The 19740-nt window shown below is 36.3% G+C and overlaps 1 protein-coding gene across 1 annotated transcript in view; it reads left to right on the top strand.

Annotated features, from left to right (window-relative positions):
• Magi3 (membrane associated guanylate kinase, WW and PDZ domain containing 3) overlaps nt 1-19740 on the top strand; it is a 192090-nt gene that overhangs the window by 104431 nt on the left and 67919 nt on the right. The window contains exons 3-6 of the mRNA XM_021159113.2: nt 5166-5285; nt 10190-10399; nt 14455-14632; nt 18431-18510. Coding sequence (XP_021014772.1) covers nt 5166-5285; nt 10190-10399; nt 14455-14632; nt 18431-18510 — 588 coding nt within the window. The remainder of the gene's footprint in view (nt 1-5165; nt 5286-10189; nt 10400-14454; nt 14633-18430; nt 18511-19740) is intronic.

The raw sequence follows: 19740 nt of genomic DNA, 5'->3' as shown, positions 1-19740 counted from the left end.
CATAGGCATAACATGGATCTACTTACCTACACAATGTTTGTTTTATAAAAATAGGTTCATGACACATGGTGGTGCTTTGCTTTTGTTTCTGTTTTTCTTCACCTGCATCAGGTCTTGAAAACCGTAATATTATTATACACATAATTCCTCCTATTTCCTTAGCGTGCCTATACCACTGTTTAGATAGACCATAATGCATCCCAGGATCTCCCTGCTCTTTTCATGGTGATATTCACAAGAGCAGTCAGAGAGGCAATGCAGGTGCGGGCAACTGAATCGGGGTAGTTTTTGGTGATCAGCATTCTTTTTCTTCTTCTGAGGCTGCAACCCTATAGGAGGAACAACAATATGGACTAACCAGTAACCCCCAGAGCTGTGGCTCTAGCTGCATATGTAGCAGAGGATGACCTAGTCAGCCATCAATGGGAGGAGAGGCCCTTGGTATTGCGAAGATCATATGCCCCAGTACAGGGGAATGCCAGGGCCAGGAAGTGGGAGTGAGGGGGTTGGAGAGCAGGGCAGGGGGAGGTTATAGGGGGCTTTGGGGATAGTATTAGAAATGTAAATGAAGACAATATCTAATAAAAATAACTGAAAACAAAACAAAACAAAACAAACAAACAAAAGAGTGAGAATCCACTGTGGTGCTGTAGCGCAGTCTAGGGAGATCTGTGGCCCAGCCTGAATGGCTTTTAAATGGTGCTCTCACAGGTGCTGCTGTCCTATTGTCTGCAGATCCCAGCTTGAACAGTTGATACTGCCTTACAGTTTTGTCCACTCTTACTTTCAGTTGATAGCAGTCAGGTTCTTTAAACCAATAAGCTCTACATCAAATTGTTAAGACTAATTCTCACAGAACTATAATGTACTTTATCCCATTTTCCTTATCAACTTAATTTATTTTTTAGGATTTAGGAAATTTCACCGGTAACCTTCAAAAAAGAATTTCTACATGTAAAGATTTATATTAATAAATCAGCTATGGTCCTTATTATTTGTTTGTGGGAATGTAGAATGATTCATCTTAGAAAAATAATTTGATATTTACATGTAAAATTAAATATACATTTAATAATATTAAATATAAATTTAATAATAAAGTTAAAATATGCTATTCCCATATGATTCAGCACTTTCATTCTTAGGCATTAACCCAATATACATTTAAATATATCTATTTAAAAACTTATAAGTTCTTAGCTTCTTTAGTTATAATAGCCAAAATTGTGAAATAGCCCCAGTGCCCATCAGTGGTAAATAGATCATCAGATATCGGTATCTCTTTATAGAGGTATTCTACTCATAAAGAAGAAGAAATTAAGCACAAGGAAGGAAGGAAAAGAAAGAAAGAGCGAGAGAGGGAGGGAGGGAGGAGAGATTAGAGAAGAGAAGAGAAGAGAAGAGAAGAGAAGAGAAAGGTTTTTTTTTTTTTTTTTTTTTGAAAAAAATGGTCTCCTATCTAGCTGTCATAGAACTCTATTATGTAGATCAAACTAGTCTAAAACCCACAGAGACCTGCCTGCCTCTCCCTCCCAAGTTCTGGGATTTAAGGCATGCATCACTGCCCAGCCTGAAACAGAGAACTTTAATAACATAATAGACCAAATGGAGCTAGCAGTTAAATACAGTGCTCTCTACACAACAATATAGGCAAACACATCCTCATACATTCTCAGGTCACAAACACAGTCTCTTTAACAAATTAAAAAAATTTAAGTATATGAAGTATCTGACTATAGTGAAATGTATTAATAACAGAAGAAAAGCAGAAAAATCTACAAATATGTGGAAATTAGAACAGTGCTCCTTTAAATAACAAGTGGCTGAAAATAGGAATTACAGTGGAATTGAGAACATATCTGGAATCAATAAAAATGAAGATACAACATACCAAAGCTTACAGGATGTGATGAAAGCTAAGAGGGAAACCAGTCACCTGAGAATTCTAAACTTTGTACTTGAAGGAATAACAAAAGGGAAAAGCTAAAGCCAAAGTCAACAAAAGGAAGGGAGAGTGATGATAAGAGCAGAGATAATGGGGCTGGTGAGATGGCTCAGTGGGTAAGAGCACCCGACTGCTCTTCCGAAGGTCCAGAGTTCAAATCCCAGCAACCACATGGTGGCTCACAACCATCCGTAGCGAGATCTGGTGCCCTCTTCTGGAGTGTCTGAAGACAGCTACAGTGTACTTACATATAATAAATAAATCTTAGGAAAAAAAAAAAAAGAGCAGAGATAATGAAATACAAAATAGAAAAGCCATAGAAGAAATGACTAAAGTCAAGATTTTGAAAATATGAACAATTGACAGAGCAAACCTTAGTGTCTGAAATAAGAAAGTGAAGACATGACAGCTGATGTGAGAGTTACGACAATTCTAGGAATAACTTTATACAGCAGGTATTCAGTAAATAGAGGAAATAGGTGACTAGAAACAAAACCCTACCAGGACTTCAGTCATAAATTTTTTAAAAAAAAACATGAGGAGACCTGTAACTTGGGGAAATTAAAATAGTACTCTTCAACATAAAGCTTAAGCCCATTATAAATATTGACCTCCCCAGTCTTAAAATATTAGTAAACCTAATTCAGTTAAAATGATAATATGTAATGAATATGTGGGATTTATGCCAGCAATAAAAATATAGTTTAACCTGTGAATCAATACATGTACATAAACATCTCAGTTAATACAGAAAAATATTTCACAAAATTTAATATTCTATTATGGTTTTTAAAAACCATACTCATCAGATTAGGAATATAAGGAAAGGAAACTACCTCAGTATAATAAAGAATGTATCTGAAAGCCAATTCACACCACACTCAGCAGTGAGCTTTTTCTATAGAAGAGGCAATGTGTGAGGGAGTTTACTTGCTGCTATACTGTTAACTCAGTACTTAGAATTCTAGCCAGAATAATCAGACAACAAAAAGAAGTACGATGACTTTTGGGAGTGGTTCTCTGCATCCACCTTGAGGTTTGGAGAACATACGTACGTCACCAGGCTTGAGTGGGGGTGCTTTTATCCACCGAGCCTTCTCACTTGGCCTAAATAACTTCCCCAATTGAAAAGTTTTGTGCACCAGGTTTTGATCATATTTACTCCTCTCCCTCACCTCTTAAGCAGATTTATCCTCACCTCCTTTCTCTGCTTACCCAATTTTGTATCTTTTTCCCCCCATCAAGGTCAATTTGTGCTGCACAAATATTCTTGGATGTATGGTCTTCCCCTGGAGTACTGTCAGCTTACCAGGGGTTACATGCTAAGAAAATGGTTCTCAACCTGTGGGTCATGACCCAAGGGGGCGGTCACACATCAGATATCCTGCACATCAGAGATTGATGTTAGGATTCATAACAGTAGCAGAGCTACAGTTACCTAAGTAGTAATGAAATAGTTATGGTTGGTGGTCACCACAATATGGTAAACTGTATTAAATGGTTGTAGCTTTAGAAAGATTGAGTTAAACAAAGTAGAGATTAGCTTTGAACATAGAAAATGTCTTACTGAGTGATTGGGCAAAGATAGAATTCTAGTGTGCTGAGGAGAAAATGAGGAGGTAGAAACCGAGGAAGCAGAGCTCTTTTCTTTGTAAAAAGGAGAAATGCATTATGTAACCTGCACACAAAAAATGTAGAGAGAATATCAAGAAACTAAAGACATTTTTTGAGATAATAAAAGCAAAAGGGTAAGAGAAAAAAAGATTGATTCTTTGTTTAATCTTTATGGGAAGAAGCTAGAGTTTATAGTAATTTGTGATGAGAATTAGCACTAAAGCCATTTTCTTAGCAATATATGTTTTGGAATCCTATAACATCCATGTCTATTAGTAGGAAGGATCATGAGCGTCATCTTGTCCTGCACCACTTTGTAGAAAGATAGTGAACCCCAGATAAGTTAAAAGGCTTTTCTAAATCAGACCGTAGATTATAATAATTTCAGACTAAAGGGAAGTTCTTCCTGCCCCTTTGGTTGGTGCTGTTCTTATGGTATTATTTACAAAATGATTTGCTTATGAATTGAATTTTACATAGACATTATATTTTATAGGAGAGTTCATTTGCACATCCTGTTAGGCTTTGCTACGTAACAAATCGTCTTAAAATTCTGTGGCTTAAAATAGCCATCATGTGCTGTTTGCCATGGCTTTGTGAGTTGTCTGGGTTTAGCTAGATCACTTGTGTGGCAGTCAGTGACAGCTTGACTGGGAGGGGAGAAGCAGGATGGCTCCATCCTTATGTCTGGGAGCCGGGTGCTGTTTGTTGGCTGGAGCTCTCACTACTCAAGGGTCGAGACAACATTCCTTGCATAGTAACAAGAACATTCTGGAAGGATGGGAGATGGAAATATAGACTTCAAAACTTGCACAGCATGCTTACCACTGAATTAATAAAAGAATTAAAATAATTAGGCTGAAGGGAGCAGGTCCACCTTTTAATGAAAAGAGGTGTATGTATTTGTAACCATGGAATTTCCCACTTAAATAGAAAATTTTAAGATACAGTTTTAACTATTCAACTTCCTAGCAACTTTCTACTTAATATGAAGCAAAAAGGCTGCTGGTTGCAGGAATCCTAGTTCAGCATATGAGAAACAACAGTTTTGATAATCAAAATAAGTATACTAAAAGAAGAAACTATATGTTGAAACATTTGTATCCTCTAAGCTCTAAAACAAAAATGCTATATTCAGTAAATCACTGCACAGAATGTTGATGTAGCTATAATTTTCTCAGCCTATTATTTTTATCATTATCATCATCATCTTTCTGGATCAATTTTTCATGTGCGTGCTCTCTTGCTCTCTCGCTCTCTCTCTCTTTTCTCTCTCTCTTACACACTTATACACACATGCACACACACACACACAATTAAAAGTTTTAAAATAAAATCTTTAAAAAAAAAAACTGTATGCCAGGAAATTAAGTCCTCTTTTCAAGTAGTACTAAACTTACTGTAGAGTTTTTATAGATTTGGATTTTATTACTATTTTATTCAAGTATATTTCTCCTATAGTTATTATGATACTTTAATACATCAGATACAATGTATTAAATAACTCTTGTCTTCCTTGTAGTCTTCTTAGACTGAACTTTATAGAATTCTGAGTATTTGTATTTTAAAAAGTATTTTACAAGTATTTTTTTTCTTCTCTCCTTAGGCACTACAAGGGCTCCCAGGGATGGGGAAGTCCCAGGGGTGGACTATAACTTCATTTCTGTTGAACAATTCAAGGCACTGGAAGAAAGCGGAGCGTTGTTAGAAAGTGGAACGTATGATGGTATGTCCCCAAATATGAAAACTACCTCCAGATAACCAGAATTATTTCAGAGGGAATTTCATCAGTAAATACAATTTTAAAAAGTTATTTGGGAGGACTAGGGGGATGGATTAACATTTAAGAACACCGGCTGATCCTTCCTCCAAAAGACTTGCTTCTGATTTCTGATGTTTAGCAGTTGTTAAACTTCAGTTACAGGGGATCCAGTGCCCTCTTCAGGCCTCTGTGGGCACTGCACACATATGGTACACAAATATACATGAGGCAAAATAACTGTATGCATAAAATAAAGTATGTTGCCAGGCAGTGCTGGCTCATGCCTTTAATGCCAGCACTTGGGAGGCAGAGGGAGGCAGATTTCTGAGTCTGAAGCCAGCCTGGTCTACAGAGTGAGTTCCAGGACAGCTAGGGCTACACAGAGAAACCCTGTCTCGAAAACAAACAAACAAAAAAAAAATAAAATAAAATAGAATAAGTCTTAAGACATTATTTGAAAATGTGATTTTCTTTTGATTAGGGAATTCCTAATTTAACAATTAGATGGAATTAGACAATAACCAAAAGCATTACATTACATTTAAAAATTCATTGTGAACAATAAACTGAAAATTAACCAAACTGGGAAGTTTACATATTTCAAAACAACTCCCCATCATCATCTAAACCTAACAAGTGCTTGTTGATGGCTTTCTGTCCAGGGCTGGAAGTCTAAAGTCCATAAACGTTGAAAAGCCTGTGTGTACCTTAAAATCTTGCAGAAAAGGAAGTATAGATTGAGGGATAGCATCAGTAATTGATTTTCATATCTGTTTCCTGTACCCATTTGTTTCCCTGAAGTACAAACTGAAGATCAGTTTCAACTCTTAAATGATTCCATGTTATGTACTTTAAAAAAAAAAAAGAGCACACTTTTCCCTTGGCAAGCTTATCCTCTCCCATAGCACCTTAAATGTTTTCATCCTGTCTTTTTCTTCTTTTCTAAGGAGGCCTTTCACAACTTCTGTGTAGTAAAGACAATGCCTTTCTTACTTTATGCTGTCTTCAATGTATAGAGATGATGGTCAGTAAAGACCCTTGAATGCATCTCATTTACATGCATGCTTGTGCACATGAGTGCACATATTTGTTTCACTTCAGTTACCACATGTGGTCATTTCTTCCTGATAGCCACTTCCACGGTTTTCTTCTCACTGCCACATTGTAGGTCCTTTATTGAGTTCATTATAACATTGTAGGTCCTTTATTGAGTTCATTATAACATTGTAGGGCCCTTATTGAGTTCATTATAACATTGTAGGGCCCTTATTGAGTTCCACACAACATTGTAAGTCCTTTATTGAGTTTATTATAACATTGTAGGGCCCTTATTGAGTCTTTATAACATTGTAGGGCCTTTATTGAGTTCATCATACTATTGCAGTTGCTTTCCCCCTCCCTAGCCCCGCTTCAGTGTCTTGCTTTGTTAGTTCCATCCTGCCCCTTGCTACAGTGCTGGGCTTCCTCATGCTCAGCTCTGATACTTCTGATCACATCCCTTTCTTATTCAGAAAGTTGAGTCATTTCCTTCCTGCCTATAAACTTTGACCTACTTTTTCTGGCCTCAGCTCACATGAATCATCCATTCATTTAAAAATTGATTGGATCATGTTTTATTTATTCAGCAACTACTTGACAAGTATGTACTATATGCCAAGTCTTGTAAGAGACCCAGGAATACTGTGGTGAACAAGATCAAAATGCTATTGCTTTAATAAATTCTGTATTTTAGTAGGGAAGGCCGTGAAAATTAAATTAAGAATAAACTGAGATGCTACAAAGGAAACAAAACAACAAATTTAGAGACAAACAATAGGAATATAATTTTTGCCAAGTGAAGACATCTCAGAGGGATGGACAAGCTAATTTGTTTTCACCTTTTTTCACATAACATTTTTATAGGAACATCTACGGGAATTTCACATCATGTACCTGACAATACGCAGTCCATCTATGTGTGCCCCTCCACCCTGTGACATCCCCCCAAAAGTAAAAATTAAAATAAGAATAAATAACCCCAAGTCCAGTAAAGATCTGGCCTGCTTCATGAATTCTGCATCATCCTTGTACTGGGCCATGCTAATCTCTGTGCAGCTACAGTTTCAGTCTGTGTGCTGCCGAGGCCAGCACTTGTTCTCACTTTTATTCCGATAGCTTACCTCTTCTATTTAACTTTCTTATTCGTTTATATATGTTCTTACAAAAAGTTTATTGTACCTTTTGCACATATTTATTATTTATATGATCTCTGTTCTTTGTCTCATTTTGTTCTCTATTGTCTTCACATATTACTATAGCTTTTAGATTACTCCTTGTTATTACTATCCTACATTTATCTGAATTCATTACGTTTAATTCTTACAGTATGCCATATTTGAGTATTACATTTTATTTCATCATTCTCCTGGTGTCAGACCAAAATTTTCTTACTTGTAGAGGACATTTACGTAGCTTGATGAAGTAGTTTTGAATAGTTGTCTGTTTTCATTCCTCACACCAGAGCACAGGGGTTCTTGTTTGATAAATTTACAAACATAATGGTTCTAGAAGTAGACCTGTTTCAAGGAGAAAAATAAAAGCAAATACAATTACAATCAAGTATAAAAGAACATGTTTATAATCCCAGTACTTGGGAGATAAGAGGCAGCAAGATCAGGAATTCAACCTTAGCCTTGGATAAGATCCTCTTCTAAAAAACAGAGATCCCAGCATGATACTATGTACCTGTAGTCCTAATCCCCGTACTTTGGAAGCAGAGGTAGGGGCAGAGGTGGGGACAGGGGCAGAGAGGCAGTGGCAGATGGATCTCTGGAAGTTAGAGGCCAGTCTGGTCGGGTTAGGGAGATGTGAGAAAATTCTGCTAAATATCGATTTTAAAAGATAAATCTAATACCTAGAGGATATAAATATTCCTATATTCATATAAGCAAACATGTTTATGACATATATAACTACTGTTACTCAGATATTATTATCTACAATTTCATGTTTGAAATATTTATAGTCGATAGCTCTATAAATTAAAAGGTTTTTCTTTATTAAAAGAAAAGCTTTTAGATTAAAAATATCCATTTGCCTGCCTGCCTGCATGTATGTATGTATGCTTGCATACCTTGTTCATGCCTTGTAGACGTTTTATGAATGGTAGTAAGCTACCATGTGGGTGCTAGGAATTGAACCTGGGTCTTGAGCAAGAGAAGCAATTGTTTTTAACTGCTGAGCCATCTCCCCAGCCCTGGGAAGGCCTTTTTAAAAGAAGGACACTATTTTAAAAATTATTATGAAACCCCCAAACCTATCTAGTGACTAGATAGCAATTTGTACTCTGCATATTCCCTTAACTTTTCCTTAAGTATATGTTAATTTTTCTACAGTTAGTTAACTGAGAATTTACAGTAAAATGTAGTTCTGTTGATACTATCATTCCCTAAAACACATGTACTCATTTCTATTTTGGGTGATCCAAATCCTTGATAGTGTGACTACTGAGCTTTAAAACGGAAAAATAGCTGGGTATGGTACTGTCTGTCTTAAATTCCAGAAGAGGCACTGGCAGGTAAATCTCTGTGATTTGAGAATAGCCTGGGTATACACTGTGAGTTCTAACACAGCCAAGGCTACACAGTGAGTTTCTGTCTATACAATACGATAAAATGGGGGAAAATTGAGATTATGGTACATCTTTTCCCCTAACCAAACTCTGCTTACAGTATCAAATGTTTTGCTCGGAAGATCATGAATTAGCTTTTCCCTTGCATCTTCATATGCAGGTCAGAGAATTGACAGAAAGTCTAATTTGTTTTAATTCAAATCTCTGTACCCATCTATATGGCAACCCCCCTTCAAATATGTGTTTGAAAACCAAGAAATAATTGAGTTTGACTTTTTGAATATTGATAATTGTACTTATAGTCAAACATACACAGATTTCACTGTAATGTTTTCTCCTTCTAACATATGGATTTAGAGTATACTATTTATTTCTAGATTTGTCTTAGTGTTATGTAGCCTAACATGATTTTTTTCTATCTAGGGAAAAATGACCAATTATTTTTTTTTAATTTCCATTATGTCAATCTGTATCTTAATTATCTCTTTTAGAACTGAACAGTTTGATTAAAAGTGTGATATTTTATAAGCACAATAATAAAAGGTGAAAATTTTTTATTCTTAAGTTAGATTTAGCTTTTTATAACAGTAACATAATGATTGATATAAAGTCAAAAGGAGTGGGAACAGTGATTGTTGAGACAGCTAGACTCCTGAACACTTTCCCATGGTGCCTGCCTGCTCAGTACGAGCTGCATAACAAACTGAAAGTTATTCCATTTGTTTTTATTCTTACCTTGACCAAGTACTGGTACTGGAAAAATCAAAGATCCTCAGAAAAACACATTAAACTATCGCTTGCTCTTCTGAGTATATACTAGTATAGAACTTGATATATAATGGCTCTTCAATAAATTGTCAGGTAATATAATTCAAGTGTGCAGAAAGCTTTTTAAAATTACACAACAGCTTATATTCCTATATGAAATAGTTCTTAGCCTTTGTATATATCCTCATTTTAGTAAAATAATTCATTTTATACATTAGAATAAAATTATTTAATTTTATATACCTTTTGTGTTTTTCATTATTTTATAAGAGAATCAATGCTTTTATATTTCCAAATTCAGCCCTAATTCAGAACCTGTATAAAACAAAATTAAAATATGAGCAGTATTAGTATGATAGCTAGCATATGACAAGATATGAGAAATTAGTCATACAGAATGCTTTGTTTGGCCTTTTAGTCAGTGACAGAGGCATTCTTTAAGCTTGGTCAGCATTCGTACTTTCAGCTACCATCATTTTGTACACCACAGGAAATTTCTATGGCACACCCAAGCCTCCAGCAGAGCCTAGTCCTTTCCAGCCCGATCCAGTTGATCAGGTCCTCTTTGACAATGAGTTTGACACAGAATCCCAAAGAAAAAGAACCACATCTGTCAGCAAGATGGAAAGGATGGACAGCTCTCTCCCTGAAGAAGAAGAAGATGAGGACAAAGAAGCTGTTAATGGCAGTGGAAGCATGGGTTTGTAAACATATTAACAACTTCTGATTGGTCTTAGATTGGCTTTAATCTTGAATTGAAATACTAAAGATTTTCTTGAACTATATGCAGAGCAGGTGCTAGGATTCTAATTCTCTATGAAAGCTGTGTGGAAGGAACAATGTATATTTCTGTGGGTCATCTTGTAAACTAATATGAGTTAGCAATAATAAGCTGTCATTAATGATGTGGCATCACCTTATCTGAACTACTTGTAATGCTGGGATATGGGAATCTTTCTGGCATAGTTCTACTTCCCAGGATTAAAACAAAATTGGTTTTATAATACAGCCTTCAACCCAAAGCACATAGACTTTGGAGGTATGTCAGAAGAAATTATCTGAAAAGTTCATTAGCAATATTTTTAATTTAAATTCTGGATCTACTCAAAGATAATTTGCAAATAAAATTGATATTTTTTGTATCTTTTGCTTAACTTTCATATTTCTCACTGAATGAAAATAAAAATGTGAGGGTGAAGAATCTTCTCTGAGTGTCCCTGAATAAATTTGTAATTTCCAGGAGGTCCTTACATTTAATTGAGAGAGGACTGGGAAGCCAGACCTTAAAAAGATGGACATTAGTGTTATTTTTGTAGCCATTTTCTTTGTAATACTAGTATGTGAACTCTATGAATACTGGAATTTTGGGGAGGTTATGTTTTCATCACTGTATCTACTACACCAAGAACAGTACCTGGCATATAGAAGGAAGTAAATGTTTATCCTGTCCTTGGATTTGCAGCCTATCTCTATATGATCCCAAAACATTTTCAATTTCCCTCATCACTTATTAAAATTTCCCTTGTATATACCTATTGCCTTATATGATCATTGTTTATTTCCCCCTACAGATAGCGAGATCTGGCTATTGTTTTAACTTCTCAGTACTTATGTTTAGTGTTAAATGAGTTAGCCAGTGTATTTAGGTGTCAAGACAAAGATTGTGTTTTCAAAGGTTTAGTCATTTGGAGTTACATCAAGAAAATATTATATATACATCATTTAGTTGGTGTCTTAGGGTTTCTATTCCTGCACAAACATCATGACCAAAAAGCAAGTTGGGGAGGAAAGGGTTTATTTAGCTTACACTTCCACATTGCTGTTTTCACTAAAGGAAGTCAGGACTGGAACTCAAGCAGGTCAGAAAGCAGGAGCTGGTGCAGAGGCCATGGAGGGATGTTCTTTACTGGCTTGCTTCCCCTGGCTTGCTCAGCCTGCTCTCTTATAGAACCAAGACTACCAGCCCAGAGATGGTCGTACCCACAAGGGGACCTCCTCCCTTGATCACTAATTGAGAAAATGCCCCACAGCTGGATCTCATGGAGGCATTTCCTCACCTGAAGCTCCTTTCTCTGTGATAACTCCAGCTGTGTCAAGTTGACACAAAACCAGCTGGTACAGTTGGTATTGCTATTGTCTGGCCTATTTTCCCCAGTTGTAAATCACTTCCAGATTGACTTCTACATTGGATACCTTTAAATCTTTATTACATATTCTGCAAGGAAAATAAACTAGGAATTTTATTCATTTGTTCATTTAACAAATAGTTATTGAACGTCTGGTGGGCTACTGAGTGCTAGCCATTTGTTCTAAATGCCAGAAATAAGATAGTGAACAAAACAGACAAAAACTCCTGTTCTCAGAGTTTACTTTCTGATGAGAGAGTCATAACTGGACAAACAACATATATAGTGTGTCTGATGTGGGGAGGTAGAAAGTAGAGGTAGTCAACTTGCAGTTTTAGATAAACTGTCAGAAAAGACTTGAAACAAATGAGTAAAGTCCAGCTATCCAAGAGAAGAATATTCCTAACAGAGGCAACTGTAAACTGTAACTTTAAATTCTTGAAATGGCCGTATGCCTGGGATATTTAGACAACAGCAAAGGAGCTGATGTGTGGTCATGGTGTGGCTAAGATATTGTATATGATTTAAGCAGAATGATGAAAGATAAAAGGATGCAATAGTGACAGGTGAGGTCAGGCAATAATGATGGGAGGAGAATACATGCTGCATTGTTCTCGAGACCAGAGTAAGGATCCAGGAGTTTATTTTGAGATGTGAGGTCACAGTTGCATTTTGAGAAGAGGACTATGTAACAGGCTTAGTGGGCTCATTCTGGCTCCTCTTTTGAGATAGGCAATAGGAAGGCATAGGCATGAATGGGGATGGCAATTAGGAAGCTACTGCATATAGATGGAAGAAAGCAACCAATTATGTCAGATGCTATTGAGAGTTCAAATGAGATGTGGACTGAGAATCAGTCATTGGATTTGATCATGTGTAGATCATTGATGATCTTGCTAAGTATAGTTTTATTAATAAAGTTCAGAAGCCTTGATTGGGTGAGGTCCATAGAGAAATGGAGGAGTGGAAGCAGAGGTAGCAAATCTAAACTGTCTGAGGGGGTTTGACATAGAGTGAGAAACTTGAGAGCCTTGTCAGAGGAGAAAGATAACTTTATTATTTTTTTAAAATAATGGAGAAGTGACATGTTTATATATGGAGAGATATGATTTAATAGATAGGGAAGATTGGTGGTATAGAAAGGAGAGTAGGGGGCTGGAGAGATGGCTCGGCAGTTAAGAGCACTGACTGCTCTTCCAGAAGTCCTGAGTTCAATTCCCAGCCACCACATGGTGGCTCACAGCTATCTGTAATGGGACCCAATGCACCCTTCTTGAGTGTGTCTGAAGACAGCTACAATGTACTGATATAAATAAAAATAAATAAATCTTTAAAAAAATCAAAAGAGATATAATTTTTAAAAGAAAGGAAGGAAGGAAGAAGGAAAGAAAGAAAGAAAGAATGAAAGAAAAGAAAAGAAAGGGAGAAAGGAGAGTGACTAAAGGTAGAAAAGAGTCAGGTATTGTTAATAGTTAGAGGGTTAGCCTTAGGAAGAAACACAGACTTTCTTCAGTAGTAATAAGTGATGGTGGGTAAATGGGCTCGGTCGAGTGAATGATGGGAGTTTTTATAGTTCTTTTGTGCTTGTACTTGGTTCTGTTTTATCCATGAAATAATCAACAAAGTCATCATAAGATACAGGATAAGAAAAAAGGTAGTTCAGTAGCCTCCGATAAGCTGAAACTTCACTTTCTCAAGTTTATATTACCCACAGTCAGAAGTGGTCTAAAGATATTAGTGAATAGCACAATATTTGGTGTGTGTGTGTGGGGAAATATATCCGCATAACTTCTAGAACAGAATATTGTTATTATGTGTCCTATTTTAGTTGTTGCTATTGATCTCTCAGTAAGTAGCGAGATTAATAAATTGTGTGACTAGGTTTATTCAGGGTGACTGTGCCCGAAGCTTTTCCTTAGTTCAGAGGTATTGCATAGAAATCATGAAAATGATACAATGTATCATTTTTAAGTTCTAGGAACGTTTTAACTGTATTACTGCATTACTTGTAGACTCCCTAGACAATAACCAGATTTTAATTTGCCTAGTATTACCAGAATTATATTTACATTTAAAAATAAATGATTATTTAAATACCTGTGTTAAAAATGTATAAAGCTGCTTAGTATAGCAGTCAAAAGTGCAGGCTGCTTAGAGTCAAGTCCTGGGTTTGCTGTTTGATGGCTGTGTGACCTGACTAACTTAACCTCTCTGTGGCTTGGTTTCCTCCATCTATAGAATGGTGGTAATAATGATGTTGCTATGAGGATTATGAGTTACTATATGTTAAGCATTTAAAATAGAGCTTGACACATAAAAGGTCTGTGTAATAAGTACTGTGCTGCTGTACATAGTACAGTACTTCCTGAATTGATTCTAGTGGTGTTTTTTTGTTTGTTTTTTCTGCCTTCCCAGCATCAGATGAGTAGAATTCCTTTTAATTAGAAAATGGAGAAAACCTGAGTATTTTTATTATTTCAAAGTTAATAAAAACATACATAATAGATAAGAACATTTACAATATTTAATTGCAATGTTATATAGGCATTGATGTATATGCACTTGGCATTTTGTTCAAGAAAACAAGCAAACTTTACCCTTTATGCCGTTCTGTTTTCAACAATGACAGAAACTAGAGAGATGCATTCTGAGACATCTGACTGCTGGATGAAGACTGTTCCAAGTTATAACCAAACAAATAGCTCCATGGACTTTAGAAATTATATGATGAGAGATGAGAATCTGGAACCGCTGCCCAAAAACTGGGAAATGGCCTACACGGACACAGGAATGATCTACTTCATTGAGTAAGCAAATGTCTGTATTTCTTCCAGCATGCCCTGTCACTAGGAGAATAAACTGAAATCTTGAAAGAGAGGGAGAGGGAGGGGCAGGGGCAGGGGGAAGGAGAGGGGGAGGGGTTGGGAGAGAGAGAGAGAGAGAGAGAGAGAGAGAGAGAGAGAGAGAGAAGAAAACCATAGTTTGATTACTCGTGCCAATATCTCTAAGCTTTCACTTGTTTTTATTTAAAAATATTTCCATTTGAGTTGATTCTTCATCTAGTTATTTCCTTGAATGGTATCTCCCCTCCTCCAATCTCCCCTCCTCCACTAATATAGTATATTTGGCCTCTGGAGAGTGTGCATGTGTCAAAGCCAGAGGTCAACCTCAGATGTCATTCCTCAGGTTCTGTCCACTTTGTTTGTAAGACAGGGTCTCTCATTGGACTGGAGATCGCCCTTGAGTCTTTTCTGGCTGATCAGTAACCTTCTGCTCCTCCTGTCCAGTGCTAAACAGACAGGGGCACCCACCATACCTGACTCTTTATGTGACTTCAGGGGCACCCACCATGCACCACCAGGAATGTCCCCATTCCTGGCCTCTGGTTTGGAAATAGGTGATGGGAAAAGGATAAAGAATATTTGTTTCGCTCGAAGGAAAAAAAAAACCTTTTAGGTAGATTTCCCAACTTAATAAGCTTTTCAAAAATTATGCCAAGAGCTAGGTGTGGTGGTGCACACCTTTAATCCTAGTACTCAGAAGGCAGAGACAGAAGGATTTCTCTCAGTTCAACGCTAGTCTGCTCTACATGGCAAATTCCAGGTTAAATCATGAAACCCTGTCTCAAACCAACCAACGAAATGATCAACATGGAGAGAAGCATATTATCATTATATAACCTCAGTGTTTTTAGTCCTAAAGCTATAGTTGGTGTATTGAGATAATATATTTAGGAAATACAGTAGGAAATACCACTGATCTTTAAAGTAATTAGTACAATAGAAGCCTATAAATAGGAGGCTCTTTATGGAAAAGTATTAATATAATATTCATAGAGATACTGAATACCACATAATTAGATCAGCCTAAAATTGAATGTTGTTTGCTCTAGAGAATGTTATGCAAATAATTTATTCAAAGTTCAATAAAAAAAGATTTTTTATATTCCTATGTACCTTGAAGCCTAATCTTTAAAACTATTTGTTCAGGAGTAGAGTAATTATATAGTAAAGTTACATAATATAATAATTAAGTAACTAGAAATACTTAGGTCTGGATACTACAGTCAGAGAATTTCTCTTTCTCTGTCTGTCTGTCTGTCTGTCTGTCTGTCTGTTTCTCTGTATCTCTTTGTGTCTCTCTGTCTCTCAACCCTTTTGTCATTAATTAATGCTCAGGACCTCAGTCTGCTTCTTCAGACCGTCTAATGAATGAGCATTTTTCTTCTACCAAGTCAGAGTTTAGTGCTTAAAAGACAGATTTTGAGGACGAGGTCTTTTACCACATATAGTACATTCTCGTAAACATTAGTGGACAGGTGTACACAAAACAATACAACCACACATACTCTTGTATGAACAATTGAAGGGATTTTCAAGGACAGTTTATATAAGGAGAATTTATTTTTTAAAAAAGTCTTCATAGTTAAATATGTTAAAGACCTAAACAGTAAGAATTGAAACTAGGGACTAGAGAAAGATGGCTCAGTGGTTAAGAGTGCTTACTCTGCTGCCAGAGGACCCAGGTTCAGTTGCAAGCATCTGTATCAGGAAGCTGGCAGCCACTCATAATTCTAGTTCCTGAGGATCTGATGCCCTCTGGCAACCTTGGGTACTATTCCAGAATGTGGCGATGTAGACTTACATAGGAACACACTCATACATATAAAACAAATGCATTTTTTCAACAAGAATTGAAACTAAACTACTAAGTGAAAATACAGGGAGAAATTATATTTAACAAAGACTTTCTGATAGGAAACAAAAGCAACAACAACAAAGGAGGTTATAAACTAAAAAGTTTTTCATGAGGTGGTCAGTGAGTAAAAAGGCAAATTGTGCCGTAGGAGAAAAGTTTCCAAACTATATGTTGAACAGAGAGTTTGTAGATACAAAATACAGGTGAATATTTACTGATAGGGTAACAGCTTTGTTCCTGGACGTAATGTGGCAGATCTGTGTTAACTGCTTATGTTCAAATGCATGACTATGAGAAAGAATATTAGTGTAGATCCAGAATGTTTAACATTCTAGGAATATCTTGTGAATACTGTTTTATTCTCTGGGGAATATTGGGTAAGATCTTAACAGATGACCTGTTTTTGCTAATTTAGCAATCACATTTGCATTGGTATACTCAAAGTCAGACTTTTCTCAAGTAGAAATTGAATTTGGTTTAAGAAGGTATTTCCACAGCTTTTTTTGTTTGTTTTTTTCTGACCATTTGTTTTCTCCTAGGAATCTAGGAGTTAGGATCTCTTCCATTTTACTAAATTTGATTCCATTGGTTTTATTTTAGGGCTATTCTCTCTGTGTAAAGATGTATGACACACATTCTAAAGTACTCTATTTCATATACAAATTATTTAGTTTATACACATGGCTGTGGTCTGCCAACAAGCATCATATCCAAAAGTAGTCACAGACTGTGAGGGCTAGAGACAGTTAGAGAGGACACAGGGTGGCTTCTGCTTTATAGCCCTTTCTCCTCTCCTCCCCTCCCCTCCCCTCCCCTCCCCTCCTCTCTTCTTTTTGAGAAGTGGACAAGGAAACAGAATTTCTTCATATCACTATGTCCATAGAACTTCAATATACTTTTCTAATATGCCTATGTCAGACATTTTTATTATGTGCATATGTGTCTACATGTGTGTGTACATACATGTAGCACAAGTACATGTGTGTAGGAACAGGTGCACTGTATATAGGCTGTGCAAGTGGAGGACAGCTCTGTTTCAGGGACTTTAAACTCTGATCGTGTTTAATAGTTTTAGCATTCCTGCCTTGTGTGGTGACTTGGCCTGAAGCTGACTCACTATAGCTTATAATAAAATCAATCCTGTTGTTCTTTGACAGCAGCTTTTGGCTCACTTCATAGACATGAGCATGGTCTCTCTGCTCTGCTCCACCTTTTTTGTTTGTTTCTTTCATGTGATCCATGTTGATGAAAATACAGTTTTATAGAATAGTGTTTAACCAGAGCCATAATTATTACTGGTATATTGCAGAAACAGCCACCTTAAAAATTACAAGTTTAATCTTAAAGAATCTCTGTGAGAACAGAACCTTTGTTTGATATTTGCCTCTACATTTTCAGCCCCTTGCACTGTACATACAAATGACAGTTACTCCAAAAAAGAAAGAGAAAGAAAGAAAGAAAGAAAGAAAGAAAGAAAGAAAGAAAGAAAGAAAGGAAAGAACTGCAGTACTTTTTAATAAAAAGAAAGGAAGGAGTTCCTATAGCAGGCAAACATGATTTTTAGTCTGGCTTTGCCAGCTAGCAATACACAGCATGTGGCTATGTGCCCACCCTTTGAAATGTTTTGACTGCTTAAATAAGCTTATCATTCTGTACTTGGCTTTTGATCTCTTCTTTAAACTCTTCATTCTCAAACTTGTGCCTCTAGAATTACCTTTCCTTTATGGCAATTTCCAAGCAATGGATTGGGAACAATAGGGGTATTGAGTCTGTGGAATACAGATGTAGCCTGTAGGAGATAAATGTTCTAATGTCATGCTTTTCAGTTATTTTGAATCTTTGCTTTTGAGATACTTTTCTCCCTATTTTTCTTACTATTTCTAACTGAGATCTTTATCCTGCTGCAGTCATAATACGAAGACAACCACCTGGTTGGATCCTCGTCTGTGCAAGAAAGCCAAAGCCCCTGAAGACTGTGAAGATGGAGGTAGAGATTCAGATTAGGCTTTTTCTCTTAATCCTTCCTCACTCTTCTTGCCTAGATAATGTGTTTTCCAAAAGCCTAAGCAAATAATAATATTCATAAGCACACCAGCTATGGATTGTAATCATAATTAGCTGATGGTAATAATTATGTCATTATATATAATTTTATAGGAGTTTTTAAAACTGCCCCTTAAAAGAGAAAAATACCTCTGCTGCTTTTAAATGTATATCCTAAAGTCAAACTTTTAAAATTCTAAATATTCAATAAATTAGGTACAACTTCATTATGTTTGATGCAGAGCATAGGTCACTAAGTTTGAAGACTTACTCTAAACTACAGAAATTAAGACAATATAGGACTTACAGATGGACACACAAATCAAGGTAACAGGATATTACCAGCAGAGTCCAGAAATAGTTTGATGCATATCTTGTCCCTTGATTTATTAACTTGCCACGAATCAATTTACTGAGGCAAAGAAAACATCTTTAACACATGTGCTGGAAAAAGTTGACATTGTGAACATAGGCCCTGGTTTCTGTCTCTACTACTACAAAATATATAAGTAAAATAAAAAAGAGCATCCTAGGAAAGCAAACCTAATCTGTACCTCATTTCCTAGACAAAAATTAATTTCAGATAAATCAAAATCCTAATCATAAAGCTAAGCCATAAATACAGGAGAATTTACTGCTGATGTGGGGACTGGAAGTCTCTATACAAGCTGTAAACAGTGGGATGAGAAGGAAAGTTCTGTACTTAATGTTCTATACTTAATTAAAAATTTTTAAATGTTCATTAAAAGATACCACTAAAAAAATGAGTAAGTCAAGCCAATCGTGGTTAGCACAGGCCTATAATGCTAGCTGTTCATGAAGCTGAAGCACAAAGATTGCAAATTTAATAGCAGCCTGGGAAACATAGTAAGACCCTATCTAAAACTTGGGAAATATATTTAAAGGATCTATAGGTCAGTGGTAGAGCACTTGTGGAGCCCTGAGAAGGGGAGATGAGAAAAAATTAATGGACCAAGTCCCAGGTTTTGCAGTATATAATTAACAGAGGAATTATGGTAAGAATCTATAAAGAACTATTTAATGAATTGTTTTTAGTTTTCCTATTTTTATTAATAAAGTTTTTAAGCCGGGCGTGGTGGCGCACGCCTTTAATCCCAGCACTCGGGAGGCAGAGGCAGGCGGATTTCTGAGTTCGAGGCCAGCCTGGTCTACA

This window comes from Mus caroli, chromosome 3 (genome assembly GCF_900094665.2).
Source record: "Mus caroli chromosome 3, CAROLI_EIJ_v1.1, whole genome shotgun sequence".
NCBI lineage: Eukaryota > Metazoa > Chordata > Mammalia > Rodentia > Muridae > Mus > Mus caroli.
Note: the sequence above shows the minus strand (reverse complement) of the source record. Positions and strands in the feature narration are given on the sequence as shown.